Raw genomic sequence first — 17,645 nt, 5'->3', positions numbered from 1 at the left:
TGGATTTTATAGGAGGAAGAATACAGAATGAATTTTGTTTTACCCCTAATATAAATGTTTGCTTGGAACAAAGAAGTGGCTTTGCTTCCCAGTCTACAGTCACCTTCTGAGGAAGGTGACAGTAATCTTTTTACACTGATTCTCACCACTACAGTAACTTCTAGCTATGAGTCGTTATAAAAAGAGTAAGAAATTTAATTAAAAATAATAAATTAGAAGAGAAAAGAGGAAAATAGAGAAGCATTGAAGGCCATGGTGAATAAAATTAGCTTCCAGTAGAATTTTTAAATAATAAAATGAAGCAATCAAGAAGGAATATAAAAACAATCAATCTAGAAGAAAATTAACTTCTAGAAAATAGAAATGTCTAGAGTTACATCAATACTATGGTAATCTTTGCCAGAAAGTGCAGAAGAAAATGTTAAAAGTCCCTATAGTTGTTCTACATTAATATGCAAGTTTATCTGCTGAAGAGTTACTTGAGAAATCAAAAACATTAAGGAATATTTTCAAACAGTTGTGAATAGAAATCCAAAATGTATAAACAGTTTTAAAATGCATTTTCCTACTCTCCTACTCTATTGAAATAAATTTAAAAGACAATACAACGTTTAAATAAATTTTCATTCATAAATGCAACATAAGGGGGCTCTTATTTTCCTTGTTGCCTGCCACTAGTGGATAATAAATTGGGAGCAAAAGGTGATCTAACAGCTCTTTCTTCCATGCCGCTATGATACTATTTACTAAAGTTAAAAGTGTCAAGAAAAAAATGTGATAAAGTCAACAGTCCTCTAATTTGAAGTTTTTTATTTCTTACCATGTCTTTTCCATCTATGACCTCTTATTGACATGCTGGTTACTGCATTTCTTGATATTCTAGAGGAAGTTGGTGTTATTTCAACTTGAATACACCTTGTACCCTCTTTACTAGATTTCATGGTGCCATGAGGCAATGAAGCCTTTATTGCATTAGCAACCTAAGAAGAAAACACATAGTTTATGATTGGTATTAATGGATGTATTATTATACCCTAGATAAAACAAGTGCTATATATTAATAGGGTTTGAAAAAGAATACTTTGTCCAAGGTATTTCATAAAATGACATAAATCTTCCAGAATAAGGAGTTAGAGTTCAGAAGGAAACTTAAGGTTAAAAAGAATATGTAAGTGATGAAATTTAAAATTCCAAAATATTGAATTATATTTCCAAATGCCTAGTGCTAATTTATAAATGCAGAACTACCATGCTAAGGAAAACATTCTTATGTTTAAAAAGACCATTTATCACCCATATAAGAAGTCAGCCTAATGAAATTTTCAAATTTTATTATATGTACCCTATCAAGTACAAAATTTTCCTACTATAACAGGAGCATGAATTACTGAGTATTAAGGACATATTAATGCACTATGAATGGTTACTTCTCAACCTATAGTTCCAAACTGAGAAATTCTAAATTATGAAATTAACATAAATAAGTGAGGCACCCACCAGCAATGGCTCTGGATATAATTCTAGCTGGGCTCGGTATGTAATATCATCCAATGCTTTTTGTGCTAGGTCCCATTCACCATTATAACTATAAAATTAAGGAAGGAAAGTATAATTATTTTAAATTAATTCTGTATAACTGAACAAAATATAATGAGAAACTGCTATCTTTACTGAGGAAAATAATAGATCACATAAGCACATTGCTTAGCATTCCATTCTCCTGAAAAACATTTTTAAATCTTTGAATTTCTTTCAATTGTATCTGAGTCTATTAATAGCAAAGAAAACTTTATAGATATAAACTTCCTCTCTAAAGAATATGTCTTTTTTATAAAACAGACACCAAAAAAGCTAGACCATCTCAAAGCATTTTACTTTCAACGCAAGTCAGAGCATAATAAATTATATAGTTTAGAATAATGTTCAGAACAATTTATGGTCAAATTACTCTGTAACTCCCACAGTTTTTAATGAGAATCTACAACTACTGTGGCTCACAGTATCCTAAGTTGTTACTTCTTTGCTTCCTGATAGTCATTTAGAAGTGTATGTGATGTATGGTACAAATATCAAAGAGATACTGGGAGAATAAAATGTGTGTATATATTGATGTTCAAGGATATGGTCTAAAAGTCAGCTAAATGATGAAAATGGACAGAAAAATAATGGCCGGTCATCTGCCAACAAAATAAAGAAATTTGAGTTACATCAAAAGTGCAAGTGAGATCTGAAAAAGGGAGACCATTGCTTCTACCCTACAAACAAGAGAAAGCCAGGTAATCTGCAAAATCATAACTTTTCATGAATCCGGCAAAGGGCTAAGTTCACTGGACAACCAAGTAGTCTGAAACCTAAGGGCAGAGACAGAGAGGCTACAATGCAAATGGGTCAGAAGAATTCAGCTAAAGTTTTTAACAAATTACAAGCCAAGTACAGGCCAGCATAGGAGCATAGAATCTCTGGGAGCAGATACAAGGGGACTCAGACCCATTCACAAGCTTTCTCCCCAAACCTTCTTCAGGTGCTCACAAGAAAAACTGGGAGGAAGGTGGGGAACCAGACAAAGCTGCCCTTAGTCGCACAGGCCTGAAGGAGAATGACCACCGAGAAGGAAAGGCACTAATATCCAGCCAGATGCTTTTCTTATGTGGAACAAAAGTTTTAAAGCCTTTGGGAGAGAGCAGCAAGCCCTTTCACCCAAGGACAGAGGTGAAAACTACTGTTGCTGGGACAAAAAGAAAAAGAAAAAAAAACCTCTATCTGTGGGGCAGGATCAAGAACTCATCCCATGCTGAGACCACTTGAAGTCTCTCACCACTGGAGGAGGGGCAGGAACACAGGGCCTGCTTATAACTGAGGCTGCATCAGGACAACAGAGAACACCACTTCCCCACCCCACACTCCCAACAGGCTGGGGCACTTAGAAACAAGCAGCAGCAAAGCTATTGCTGGAGGAGGGGCAAGAACATGGAGAGAGACATCTGTGGTACAGACACGAAGGATGGAGCAGATACTGAGAAAAACCCTCCAGCATGCCAGACCCCACTCTAATCACCAATAACAGGAGAGGAATCTTTAGTCGGTGGTGCATGAAGGTAACCATAGCAACAACAAAATCCACCCCAGCTCACTCCTATAGCTCCACTCGCAGCCAAGAAGAGGCATTCCCACTCCAGGCATAGTAATATTTACCTCAGTCTCTACTGTTCTGTTCACAAACAAAACGGTGATCAATCAAATATTACCAGTCACACAAAAAGCAAGAAGAAAACAACCCACTGTCAGGAGACAAAGAACAATAGAACCAAATTCAAAGATGACTCAGATTCTAGAGTTATCAGGGAAATTAAAATAACACAATTAATATATTAAAAGCTCCAGTGGAAAAGATGGACAACCATGTGAACAAATGGGGATTTCAGAAGAGAGATGGGAACTGTAAGAAAGAGTCAAATGAAAAGGCTAGAAATAAAACACAGAAACAGAGATGAACTCCTTCAGCAGGGTCAGTGGTGGACTCAACCCAGTTAAAATCAGTGAGGGTGAAGACAGATCAACAGAAATTACTCAATCTGAAACAAAGCAAAAAGAGAAAACTTAATAGATGAGCACATCTAAGAACTGTGGGAGATAGAATCAGCTAACACAGGGGTCGACAAATATTTTCTTAAAGGGCCAGTATTTTAGGGTTGTGGGCTTTAAAGTCTCTACCACAGCTACTCAGCTCTGTCACTGCAGTACAAAAGCAGCCATAAATACAGAAACAAGTAGATGTGACAATGTGCTAATACAGCTTTAAAAAAACTGGCAGGTGGACAGATTGGCCCAATGATCATAGATTCTGCCTTCAGTCAAGAAGCTTATAATCTACTATGGAAAACTAAGGTATCAAGTGACTACAATGCAAAGCATAGTAAGGTATGTGTAGCAAAAGAATTACAGTATAAAAGGGTTCAGAGAAAAATATCAGTTTTAAGGCATTAAGACTGAGTATCAATATTAGAAATTAATAGTAAATTATTAATAAACTATTCACAATCAAAGAGGCTCTAAGATGTTTTTCAAGAGTTAAATTTCTGGAAATAGAAATAGACATTCATTGCAGATGAAAAGCTATTTGGAAATTACAGCAAAAATAAGAGTAATGAAGAAATGAACTGTATCTGAGTATATGTAGGTGTTGCTAATTTTCATTCTGTCCTTGAATTACAGAAAGATGATGAAGTGTTTCAGGTGGTTACAAATTCTTCAGAATATTAAAATACATGTTTTAAATAATAAAATTATTATCAAGATCTTGATTCATATTCTTTCACAAAAGTATGCTGATTGCTCATCTATTCAAATTATAATAGTAACAATAACAAACTATAATTTTCCAAAGTGATCAAAGGTTTACTTTGTATATGAATCAGACTTACAAGGCAAAATAAATCCCTGTTAACATCTGCACCAGGAATCCTGAAGAAACTGGTATCCTGCTACTTATACCTTTGTATTTTCTTACATGTTGCCTGGGATATCCACAAACACAGATTCTAGAAAGACCAAAACAAATATATTGGTAAAATTGGTAAAGATTTAGATAATTTATTTCTTAACATTTATAAGCCAACAATGTATTAGGTATGCTATCATAATAAACCTAATAGCTATAAAACAAAGTATCTTTCCTTAAAGATAGATACTTTCTATCTAAAGATAGAAAAATTGTAACATTTTCCTGAGTAACTTAGACTGGGGAAAAAAATGTATAAAGCTAAATGTTCATACATATTAAGGGACAGTCTCAGAGTTGGTTCACTAACTTTGGTCAATTCAATGATTAATTTTTTATTTCTGTAAAACCAATTACAAGGAACTTGGCACTATTTATCATAAACAGATCTGTGGTACGATCCTCTGTTCCTAACAAGGTTCTTGACCCAAATTGCAAGCTCCAAAAAAAATACTCTAAAATTACACTCAAACCTCAAAAAATACACCTTAATAAATTTCAGATAGATTAAAAAGAAACCATAAGAGAAATAAAACATAAGCAAATAGTTATTCTTTGCATGCCTAAATATGACACCAAAGGTAGAATCCTAAATAAAGACCAACAGAATTTATTTAAATTTTTAAAGAAGCTACCATAAACAAAATTTAAATGTAAAGAAGTATTTATTATAGTGAAGGGTATTTAAGGAGTACTAAAGTTAAAGAGTATTTATTATAGTGAGTAGGACGCCATCTAAAAGCCCAACACAGGGGACCAATTATATAAATCATTCAGAGAAAACTATAAAACAATTAAATGTGTTTTGAAAATCTTTTAAATGATGGAATAAAAATTTATGAAACAACACATGCAGCCCAATCCTGTTTTGTATTAACCAAATGGGTGAATAGCATGTTTCACTGCACAAAGATCATATATAAAGTCAGAGAATTATCTCTGAGCTGTGGGGATTATAGATTTATTTTCTTCTTTATATTTAAATGCATTTTCTAAATTTTCTGCATTTCTAAATGATCAACATGTATTATTTTGAAAATGGTAAGTTTCTATTTTTAATAAAACTGGAATATAGCTATTTCCTCATAATATATTGTGGTTGCTATAATACAACCTTCACTTCATTAGTACTAACCAATAGATTGTAATTATTTAACCTCTCCCCTATGCAATTACAACCTGGGACTTAATATTTCCTTTACCCAATGAATCTAAACCCTCACTAAACATACCCAAGTATACCATAAACCATATCAAAAATATCCCCCTGAAGATATCATTAATTCAAAGCAACTTTAAAGAATAGATATAAATTCATTCAATATTGAGAGGACCTTAGAATTCCCTAGAACCAAGAGTAAAAAGGACTAGGGATATTTATGGACCAAATGTTTGTGTCCCCCACACAATTCATATGTTGAAGCCCTAATTCCCCCAGTATGATGGTACTGGGAGGTGGAGCCCTTGGGAGTAACTAGGTTTGGATTAATTTCTGATGTTGGGGCCCACTGATGGGATCAGTACCCTTATAAGAAGAGGAAGAGAACAAAGCTCACTCTCCAACACAAGAAGACACAAAGAGAAGGCAATTGCAAGTAGGCAAGAGGGCCTTCACCAAAAGCTAAATCTGCCAGCACCTGACCTTGGATTTCCCAGCTTCCAGGACTGAGAAATGAATGTCTATTGTTTAAGCCAATCAGCCTACAGTATTTTGTTACAGCAGCCTGAGATGACTCAGACAGAAAACTGAGAAAACTTGGCTGTGCATATCAAAAATATCCTCCTGAAGATATCATTAATTCAAAGCAAGTTTAAAGAATAGATATAAATTTTGTCTGATATTACAAAAACCTATACTCCTATACAAACCAGAATACTCCTCTGACTCCTACTACCTAAAGGAGCATACTTAGACAAAAAATTTTTTCTTACACCTTATACCTTTATGATAGGGATAATAGTAAATAGTAGAGAATCAACATGTGAAAGATAGGCTTTTTCAATTAATTCATTTATTCAGTAAATATTTTTTCTGTGTCAGATACTATGGATATAGATGAAGAAATAGTTCCCACAAGAATTCAGTCTAATCATGGTGACTGTGTAATAAACAAGTATTTACAATGAACAAGTTACAGGGGTAGCAAAAGGAGGGAGAGGCAGACTCTACTGGAAGTAGTAGAGGAGCAGAGAAGACTTCCCAGAAAGATACTCCTTTGAACTGAGCCTTGAAGAAACATGGTACTTTCCAGGTGAAAATAAAGGAAAAAGCAAAAGCAGAGAGGAATAGAACAGCATGACACCAAGGAGACTGGGGAAATTTCAGTAGGATAGAATACTAGAACACCAGAAAATAACAGAGAAGCTTGTTAGAGGTCAGATCATGAAGTCACATCTTATAACCTGCAAGGCTTATATCATTATATCATGTAGGCAAAGGGAAGCAACTAAAGGTTTTTGTTTTGTTTTAAGCAAATGGAGTAACATGATCAGATTAGAGTTTGGATAATGCCACTCAGGTTTATTAGAAGAGTTCACTGAAACTAGTGTGGGGAGTGTCAAAATATCCCAAGAGTGAGATGAAGGGAACCTGAACTAAAGAAGTAATTGTGGGGAGAAGGAAAAATGTTGGGATTGGAGTCACATCCAGTAGGATAATTAGGGGTAAGACTGAAGGAATAAGAGGAACATATAATTATTCCCACAGTCAGTTTGGATAGATGGCTGGATTATAATGCCACTAAATGAATTTGGACAATAAGACATGCTGTTTTGGAAGACGACAAGTTTCAGATATGTTGATTTGTAGGTATATGGTACAGATGTCACTTCTGTCCACTACATCCTCTCCCCCCATCCTGCCTTCCATTAATAGCCCCTCTATCCCTCTTACCTTAAGGAACTAGTCTTCCCCTGTATAATCAAGTATAAACACATGATTGTGGTGTGGCTGCCAGTAAAATTATCTGTAACAAGAGATCACTACCCTACCATCTGTTTCCCTTCTTTCTTTTAATACATAAGGTAGGCTCTCCTCCACTCTATCCACCAATTTTAGCTAGAACAATAACTACCTGCTAGAGACCTTATTTTCTAGGCTTCTTTGCATCTGTGTGACCTTGTGACTAGTTCTGGACAATGGTCTTTTAATTGACAATGGTACAACTTCTAGGTTGTACCCCTAAAAAGCAGCTGTACGCCTTCTACTCTTTCCCCCAGCTTATAGGAGAGAGGGCAGTTATAATAGTAGTGACCCATCACCATACAGACAAGAGTAATGCTCTACGGAATGGCAGAACCCCAAGAAAGAAGAAGAGGGAACACCTTAGAAACACAGCCAATATACCCCAGACCATCTACCAGCTTGGACTTTCATGGTAAAGAAAAATAAATACCTACTTAATTTTAAGTTACCATTATTTATTTTTGTTAAAACAGTCAAACCATTATTTAAATTGATACAGTACTCTTTCAATAATACCACCCAACATGGCCCCGGGGTTGGAGGTGTTGTGGAAGCCTCAGGCTGGCATGACCAGAGCCTTTTGCTTGATTGCTTTTCATAGTGAAGCTGGGAGAGATGTTCTTTCTTCTGCATTCACTAAAAGCTGCTTGGATCTAGTTGGCTCTGAGGCCAGTTCCATCCCTGCAATTCTCAGAGCAAAATTTCCCTTTGCCATAATCTAGTTTTGTGTAGATATCAGTTGGTTGCAACGGAAAGAGCTCTAACGTTTATAAAGTATCTATGGGACATCTTGATAGAGATGGTTACTGAACTGGATACACAGGCTTAGAAATCAGGAAATAAGTATGGGTTCAGAAGAGAGGATACATTCAGAAAAATAAGTCATAGCTGTTACTACACAATTTTTTAAAAACAACTTTGCCATAGATCTAGGATGGCCAGTCAACTTTTAAATTTACTTTAGATAAGAACTAGAGAGATAATTCTCTCAAACATGAATACTCTTGAAAGACTCACAAGGGAAATAAGACTCTCGTTTTCTCTGTAAGATGCCCATAAGGAAATAAGCAGTCATCTATTAAAGGATGAACTAAAAGTTTTATTCAGAAATGCAAAGGGTTAGAGTCTTGGTCCATTCATGCCACTGTAACAAAGTACAACAAATTGGTAGCTTATAAACAACAGACACTTATTTCTCACAGTTGTGGAGGCTGGAAGCACAAGATGAGGGTGCCAGCATGGTCAGGTAAGGGCCCTTCTCAGGGCTGTGGACATCTTGTTGTATCCTCACATGGCAGAAGGGGTGAGGGAGTTCTGAGCCGTCTCCTGGTTAAGAACACTAATCCAACGCATGAGGGCTCATGGCCTAAGCACTGCCAACGGTCCCATCTCCTAACAGACCCACATCAGGCATTAAGATTTCAATATATGAATTTGGGGGAGAAACAGACATTCAGACCATAGCAGTTAGTTTTTCATAACTACTAAAACTACCCAAACTGCAGCAATTGACTACAGGAATTTTGCATTTATCAATGAAAGAGTTCCTTTAAAAAGCAAAAACCAAATTATTTCCTTTAATCATAATTGTACTTAATGAGCCATAAATCTGAAGAGATCACATATTATTTATTCATTTAACAAATATTAAGTATTAAGTATCTACTGTATGCCAGGCACTTCTCTCAACTCTGAGGAATCGGCAGTGCATGTAACATGAAGTTCCTGACCTCACGAAGTTCCAGCAGTGCCAGACTACCCAAATGAACAAACAGGGAATTACAGTGTTGTAAGTTCTAAAAGGAAATAAACTGGGGTGGGACGGTGCTACTTTAGAAAAGACGGTCATGGAAGGCCTCTCCAAGGAAGTAACATTTGAGCCGAGACCCAGACTAATAATCTACTCCTATCCAGGTGCATCTCATTCTCTGTTGAGAAACACTGTCTCATTCTTAGACTGAAAGTGCTTCTGAAGTGTTGGTCCTTTCTTTCTTTCAGTCAATAACAAAGTTTCCACTGAACCATAGTGAAATGGGAAGGAAAGCTGAATAATCCATTTTTAATTATAAATTGCTATTCTTCTCTCCCACTCTCCCCCCCTTTTTGGTGTTAAAATTGTCTTCCCTTTGGTAAATAATGTTGATAGTAGATATTTATAATATAATGACTTGCCAAAATAAAAAGTGGCAACACTATGTGGATACCTCACCTGCTCCAGCTTTTTTGAAATTTTATAGATCTGTGAATTCAGAACTCTAGGCATTTCTGCCTTTAAAGGACTTAAAACAAGAAACATATTAGAAAGACTCAGTAAGTGGGAGAGATTGCACATTGGTACTATCTTCCAAAGTCTGGGAAATGGGATTATGCTCTGGGATAATGCTCTGATTCAGGAATCATCTGAAAGATTCCTCATTTTGCTATCCTCTCAAAAAAGCCCTTTGCCTTGTTACCTCCTTCCTCCCTCTGGTCCTGCGTGGTTTTCTATTCTATTTAGTATCAGTTTCTGCTTTTTCTGTTTGTTTTGACCTCTATGTATTGCTCTATGCACCCTCCCTCTCACTAACTTACCAAAATAGTATTTTCTAAATAAGTTCCTCAAGTCTAAATCATTCTCAAAGTTCCTCAGTTCTACATTTTTTCTTATTTATTTGAATTACCAAAGGCATTCTCTCTTGTTTTGTTTTTTTGAAAAGGTAGCATGTTCATAGAAAATTTGGAGAACAGAAAACCCACACAGGAAAAAACTTAAATAAATCATATTTACACCAACTAGACATAACTATTGTTAATATTCTGGTCACATTTAGTCAATGTTGCAATTATACCAAATATATTATCATTAATACTCTTTTAAATCAGAATTTTTAATGTTTGTATAATATAACTAAGGACTATCATAATTTATTTATCTAACCTCTTGGCTCAATTTTTTTGTAAATAAGTAAAGTTAAAAAGCCTGTGTCTCTTACTTATTTCTTGGAACAAAATTAGAGCACAAGAAAATAATAATAATAACAGAAACCAACCACATGCCAAAAATTGAAAGGTTATCACAGTTCCATCCTCTTAATCATATAGTATGATCCTTTTTTTATTAAATATTCCATTGAGATATTATTCAGCTTTATTACCCTCTTCACAGTGTTCTATCACTTACAGGTAGCTTTCTTTATGTTAATTAGACTGAATTTCAGATTAACTTAATTAATGTTTTAAACAAATGATCAAACAAAACAAAGATAACTTAGATATGTAACAAACAGGCAATCCTAGATTAATATATTTCAATATTAAAAACGTCTAAATTTTAATTTACCTTGAACAGATCTGACACAGTGATTGAAGAGAAACACTAGGCATATAGGTCAAGGCAGCATTGTAACACAACAAAAGGAATGTCAAAACTTCAAACCTAAAGATAAACCAAAAGATATTTACAAATCTTATAATTTAAGAAGTCAACCATAATAAAGCAGGCACTGGGGAGAGATACTATGGTATGTAACAGACCTGTACAATATAATCACACTAATTAACAATACAAAAAAAAAAAAAAGAAATAGAAGACTTCCCAAGGTAATAGTCTTAGGAAAATTATCTTAATTCAATGTTCCAGATGACAACTGAAGCAAAGCAGAAGTGACAAATCAGGAAGATGTGTTTTCCTCTTGTATAAAATGACTCAATTTTTTTTTAAATTTTCACACACAACTCATTTAACATTATTTGTAAATCTATTGAAATAATTTTGTTTTAATCAGTGTGGTAGGACAGGAGGTTATATTTCCACAGTATACCTATTCTGTGCTGTCAGCATCTCCCTTTGGGGGTGAGGTCCACTGTACACAACTTTTGACAAACCATGCTGGGAGAGTGCACTCTCAGTCAAAGCCATTGACCCAATGCTGGAAGGCTAAAGAGAAGACATTTGAATAAAGAAAAGAGCCATTCTGTGGAAAATGTGATATTCAGAACATATACATTACTAATTGTCATGAATAGCATATATCTTAAAAATATTCAGAGTTCCTACTAAATTTTCTGCTCAGGGATTTAACAAATAATTAAAAACCAAATGACAAGTAGAAAATAAAGTTTAATTTTTAAAATTCTACCACAGAAATACATGATGGCCACACAAAAAAATTAGGCTAGTCTTATCCATCAGGAAAGAAAAATATTTCAAAATGAGTACATTCAGTAGATCTCTTACAATGAGATTTTAAAGTTTAATGCTTTTGATTTCTCATTTCACTTTGTGTGGTGTTTTATACTTTTAAGGTATTACTAATTTGATCAAATTTTTTTTTTTTTGCTTCAAAAACCAGACCCTAATTTACAGCAAATTTACTGGTAAAATTTCACTTACTTCATGATACACTGATGGTTTGGATAAAGATGGAATCGTAAAACTCAATACTTTGCTATGACCATGTTTGTCAACTATTTCCTACAAAAGTGAAATAAAATATCTTAAAATATTTATTACATATAAATTTAAAAGCTAAATTAAAATTTTTAGTCTTAAAAAAAAAGACCTGAGAGGAAATGAATCTTTAAGTCAACTAAAATCTTAAACTATGATACCCGTTTCTAATTATTCATAAACACTAAGAGTTAACCTTCCACTTTTAAAATATAAGCAACATAGTTTTAAGGATAGCTGAAATACAGATGCAGTGTCTTAATAATCATTGATTTTTCTCATGTAAAAAGTTAGTTTCTAAATCAATTAACATAGTTATGAAATCTGTCAAGAAAAGGTCCTTAAGTGCCTTTTCCATTTTAGAAAGTACAAACCTTAAATATCTAGAATACCATACTAGTTAATATACAAACACTACTAATAGTGCCAATTATTTGTTAAATCAATGGTGTGAATTCTGGAGGCAGCCCAGATTTTATGGAGTTATTAGTGGTAGATATTAGACTAGATCTTTTCTCCCAAACTTTTTTATGAAGGTCACAAACTGACAGTTTATTGACAGTGGATTTCAAGTTTAAAATGCAATGGTGATATTTTTAGAAACCTCTATAAAAATAACTGAAACGGTCTAATTTTCAGTCTTCGATCAATCCAGGAAGGTATATTCACATAACTGAAATGCACATATAGCCCTCAACCTTCATAAAGTTATTTTTTGGGGGAATGAACTATGAGTCACTTGATGTATGAAAAGAAATTTAACTTTAGTGAAGTGAAAAGTAGTTGGTGATTAATGTATTTGCTTTTGCTGAAAAGGTTATATATTTCCTTTTACCAAAAAACATCCTATTAACTACATCAAAATACAAACCAAATTGTAGACCCCTAAAAGAAGAGCTTCGATGCATCCACTGCTATGCACATTTCTGCTGGCCGACACTGCAAGGTAGCACCAAATCAGTTCTGGAAGAAACTGCAGTGTGAATCGAAGCAACTGCTCCTCTCCACTGCGATAGAATTCAAAGAGCTGGTGACAGACAGGTTCCAGCAACTGGAAACAGATGAAGTGTTAATTCAAGGATAGGACTGTGTTTCAATGACACTGATACATGAAATATAAAAGGTTTTCCCTGACTGGTAATTACTGAAATACATAAATGTTTCTGTTGAGGGGGGAATCAAAACTATTCACTGCCAAACTATTCAGTAAACCTTTAAAGTGGAAGACCAAGGAGTGCAAAAGAAGCATATATGGAAGCACTCTGTAAACTTTAAAATATTTTGTAACTCTAAGGTGCTACTGTTATTAAAGCTGTATCTTTTTAACTTCTTAAAATAGCTAGGTTGTAAGAAGTTTCTTCTTTAATATCTTTTCTTCTGATAAAACATGGAAATGTATAAATGACTGGCTACAGGGTTGTAGAAATTGAAATTGGAATCCTAAGTAGTTACTGTCACACTGCCCTCCTGAGCTTGTACCTAGGTAGCATCTGACAGCAATGCCTCATGTGTAAAGTAGTTGAATCATTATAGAACCTCTTATGGATCTACACAGATTCAGATCCCTAGTTAATCTAAACACCGCTATCACTGTTTTTTTAATGTCATTTGGAGTTATCTATAACCTTTCACTCTCCTATCACACCTCAGCATTATCTACTAAATAGAGCTGACTTTATAATAGACTTCTTTTTAAGATTAAAAAGTTAAGAGACTCTTATAGGTAAGTATTTCCTTAAAGCATATATAGTGGTCATGCACAAGCTACAAATAAATATGTAAAGAGATTCACAGGCTACTGATTTTTCAATCCATCATGCTATTATATTTGTAATGAACTATGTAATTCATTCATTTCATTAACTTAGGCAATAGATTGAAGTCAACTGACAAAAGATTTTCTACTAATAATAACTGTAATGAATGATACTCATTTACAGTGGATGTTTTTATTTCAAATAAGTTAAATGTTATATATAAACTGGGCATAATTAAAGTCAGTACTATTAATATAAGGTATTATACAAAAGTACACATTTATACTTTTGCTATAGAAAGTGTTACACTTCAATAAACATTGATTAAGTCAAACTAGTCTTTCCTATTGAAAAATTATCTAATTTCTGACAGTTAAGGAATATTTTTTCCACTCTCAAAATAGTTGTTAGAGGGCAACTGGCATCCACTGTGGCATGGCAAAGGTAACAAGAAACTGGAGGGTCAGAGACAAAGTAACCACATTTACAGAGAGCAAGAAAAGGTTTTAGGGTATAAATTTGAGAGAATGGGGTTGGGGTGGTTGGAAGAAAGATTGGTAGGGAAATATTTAGGTTTCAGAGTGGAGTTTTCAAATTTCTTTATGAACCAGCATCAGTAATCTTTTATTGTGATGTAACATCCTCATCTCTAAATACCTGGGAAAACTTTCATTGAATCAATTGATACAGTCTAACAAGAGTTTGCAAAATTATGAAACCTTATGTTGAAAATTTATTCAATAGTCTACATGAACAAAATCAATTTTGATCAACACCCTCAAAACACCTTATAATCAATTTAAAAATCCTAAACTAAGAAGGCTTTTTTTTTATCAAAGCAGAATGAATGAAGACAGATTCAAAGTGATGTAGAAATTATGTGCTGCCATGAGATTAGATGAAATTATATATACTAAACTGACAGAGATAAATACCAATATCTGTGCAGTGTTTTACAGTTTGCAAAGTGCTTTCACATACATGAATCCATTCAATTCCCACAACATTGTAGGATAGAATATTATTATCCATACTTTTTACATAAAGCAATTGACACAAAGAAGCTATCTACTATCACCAAAATCACACAGCTCACAACGGTCAGAAATGAGGCCAAGGCTTTTTGACTGCTTTATCAACATACCTGAAAAATAACAGAAAAGAATAAAACAAAATACAGTGTGGAAAATACAGGTGATTTATCTTTCTATTTTTTGAGACAAGCAATGGAGAATTAGAACACGCTGTGTTCCTAGTGTCTAAAATACATTAAAATTTTTATATATTTTCTCATGGGAACATTGTTATATTTGATAGGTAGGTTTTAGAGTACTATTAAGAGAGAATTACACCTCAAGTATAATGTGTTAAATGGGCTTTTTATGGGTCTAATGAGAAACTAATCATCATGTACTTTCTTTCCATTCTAAAATACATTCTGAATTCTAAAACAACTAAGATACCAGTGAACTTTTACAACAATCCAGTCATAAGAAGTCTGTATCCTAAGAGAGAGCTCTAACAGTAATAAAAATGTAACATAAAAATGCTTTTAAGTAACTAAAGCAGGGATAGAAGATGGGAAAGAGTTAAGTATGGGTAAATTCACAAAATCTTGCAAATGTTTTTGCACTGAACAATTACTGAGGACATAGGTAGAAAAAAGATACAGAAAACTCAGAAGGACACCATTATTCAGGTGCCAGTAGCCACTGAACTGACCTTTCCTCACTCTGGGATCCCTATACCTAGAACACCAAAGCAACTATAGGTATCTCTTTCAAAAAACAGCTGGTTTCAAAACAGACTTGAGTACTGTTAGTCTCTCAAGTTACAGTCAATTAAAATGTAATCAAAGAAACTGCACTGTACCTATAAACTGTCTCTTTTGAACACACCACACATATCTATCTCAGAGCCTTTGCACTTACTACTCCCTCTCCTAGAATGCTCTTGCTCAGTTTTATTTTCTCCCTCCAATTCATTCAGACCCTGATTCAACCATTACCTCCTCAGTCCCAACACATACTCTCAACTCCACTTTATCTATCTTCATAGCTGTATCAGTAACTGACATTGTATTATACATTTACATATTTGTTTAATGTCTATCTCACTTACCAGAATACAAATTCTAATCCTTAAGATCAATAATTTAGTCTATTTTGTTCACTGTTATATTTTTAAGTGACTTCTGGTACATTATATGGGTTCAATAAATGTGGGTTTCTTAATGAAAAATGGGTTTCTTAAATGGATTAAACTGAATAATGAAAAAGTACTATGAGTAAAATCCAAATACCAAATTTGCCAGACTTCAAATAACACCAGAACCAATGTCTCAATTTACAAAAATGCCAAAGGACAATGATATCAAGTCTTCAGGAATATTTCCATACTAAGACACAAAATATTCTAAAGTACAAAAGAAGGTTATGTCAAAGAAGATTATTATACTGGTATATTTTAGAAGCATTTCTAAATACATTTTTAAGATTGAGTTGTCTTTTAAGAATACAGAATATATACTGTCTTCATCACATTAATCAGGCTAAAAATATTCAACAAACTTAAATGCAAAACCTGCTAAACTAGTGCTTCTGAAAGTGTGGTCCATGGACTGAAGTCCTACCACATTACCAGTCCCCAACAATACAAATACAGAAATTGAGAGGAAAACCTTTAGAAACTTTTATAGCTACTTGATATTGCTGCAACATCCAAGTGGTGATCAGCAGACTGTTTGAACAAGGTATAGATCACTTAAGAGTCATCAGATTTGTGTGGCACCTCACGTGTGATGTGAGTTGCATGTTCATTGTGCACATCAAGTATACATATTGGTCAGTGACAGATTGGAAATTCTTTAAAAACTGGTCTTTCACCAAAATAGTTTGGGAAATACTGCTCTGACTCATTAGAGCTATACCCACTATTACCCAAATAAAAAAAATGCTTTTACAGGAATTTACATTACAACTCTATCCAAAATAGCCTGATTGAAATACAGTTCATTAGAGGAGTAACTTTCAAATCTTTCAAAATACTAAACAGTGAATAATAAACAAGATTTAATTTGTTTTTAAAAAATAAAGCAAATAGCTATACTTACTCTATTTGGTGAAATAACTGTCAATTAAACATGGAAAACTTTAAAATAGCTTCCACTCAAATACTTTAAAAACTAAAACCCTTCAAGAAAACAAACTACCTATACATACTATACAAATTAAGACACTTTGGGAAGCAGGAAGAGCCAAGCAAACTATGATTGTTCTTTTCAGTTATTTCAGTTAAAGTGTTTGGTTTGTCATTTTAATCCCTAAATTTTTAAGCATGAAAAATTAACAATGCACTTTATAGCACAGCCAGTAGAAGCTGGGTTATCCCAGACCCACTCCAAAAGAGGTTAACTACTCAAATAACCAAAGTCTCTAGTTTCAATAGTTTCATCTCAAAGATACAAAGGTCTGTATAGGACTGGACTCCAGGGTATGTTATTTTACCACTGACTAATAAGATTAGCGGCGTTAGAGCCTACCATGTATGTCATCTACCAAACTCAAGTATAAAGAGAATGACATACTTCATATTCCTCTCCTCTACTCCACTCTGTCAATTCCTGCTGACACTGCTCTAGTTCGGGTTCTCAACAGTTCCCTCCTGGGCTCTGTCATAACATTCCAGTGTTCTTTCAATTTTTCCGTTCTCCAATCTATCCTCCATATAGCCACCTTCCTAAAACAATAAACTGATCAAGTCATCCCTGCAGGGTAAAAAAAAGTCTAAATTGCTCATGATGGAATGCAAGGCCCACCAGAGTTACCACCTTAACCTCTCTTTTCAGTTTCAGTTCCTACCACAGTCTTACCCTCTTGTTAACTATTTCATTAGCCTGTTCACTTTTTTTCCAAATGCCATGCCTTTTTCTTTTCCACACCACTTCTCATCCTTTTCTATTTCTACTATGAATGGTGAGATTTATAAGCACCAGAA

The 17,645-nt window shown here is 34.1% G+C and overlaps 1 protein-coding gene across 5 annotated transcripts in view; it reads right to left on the bottom strand.

Annotated features, from left to right (window-relative positions):
- HYCC1 (hyccin PI4KA lipid kinase complex subunit 1) overlaps positions 1-17,645 on the bottom strand; it is a 92,410-nt gene that overhangs the window by 22,969 nt on the left and 51,796 nt on the right. For 4 of the 5 annotated variants that reach the window (XM_073238708.1, XM_073238707.1, XM_037022097.2 and 1 more), the window contains 7 exons: positions 12,764-12,943; positions 11,836-11,916; positions 11,264-11,379; positions 10,783-10,878; positions 4,422-4,538; positions 1,498-1,585; positions 821-980 (listed from right to left, as the gene is read on the bottom strand). In XM_073238708.1, the coding sequence (XP_073094809.1) occupies positions 821-980; positions 1,498-1,585; positions 4,422-4,538; positions 10,783-10,878; positions 11,264-11,379; positions 11,836-11,916; positions 12,764-12,943 (838 nt within the window). The remainder of the gene's footprint in view (positions 1-820; positions 981-1,497; positions 1,586-4,421; positions 4,539-10,782; positions 10,879-11,263; positions 11,380-11,835; positions 11,917-12,763; positions 12,944-17,645) is intronic. The other variant, XM_037022108.2, reaches the window with a different exon arrangement.

The sequence above is a fragment of the Manis javanica genome, chromosome 6 (assembly GCF_040802235.1).
Source record: "Manis javanica isolate MJ-LG chromosome 6, MJ_LKY, whole genome shotgun sequence".
Taxonomy (NCBI): Eukaryota; Metazoa; Chordata; class Mammalia; order Pholidota; family Manidae; genus Manis; species Manis javanica.
This window is presented reverse-complemented; position numbering and strand designations above follow the sequence as displayed.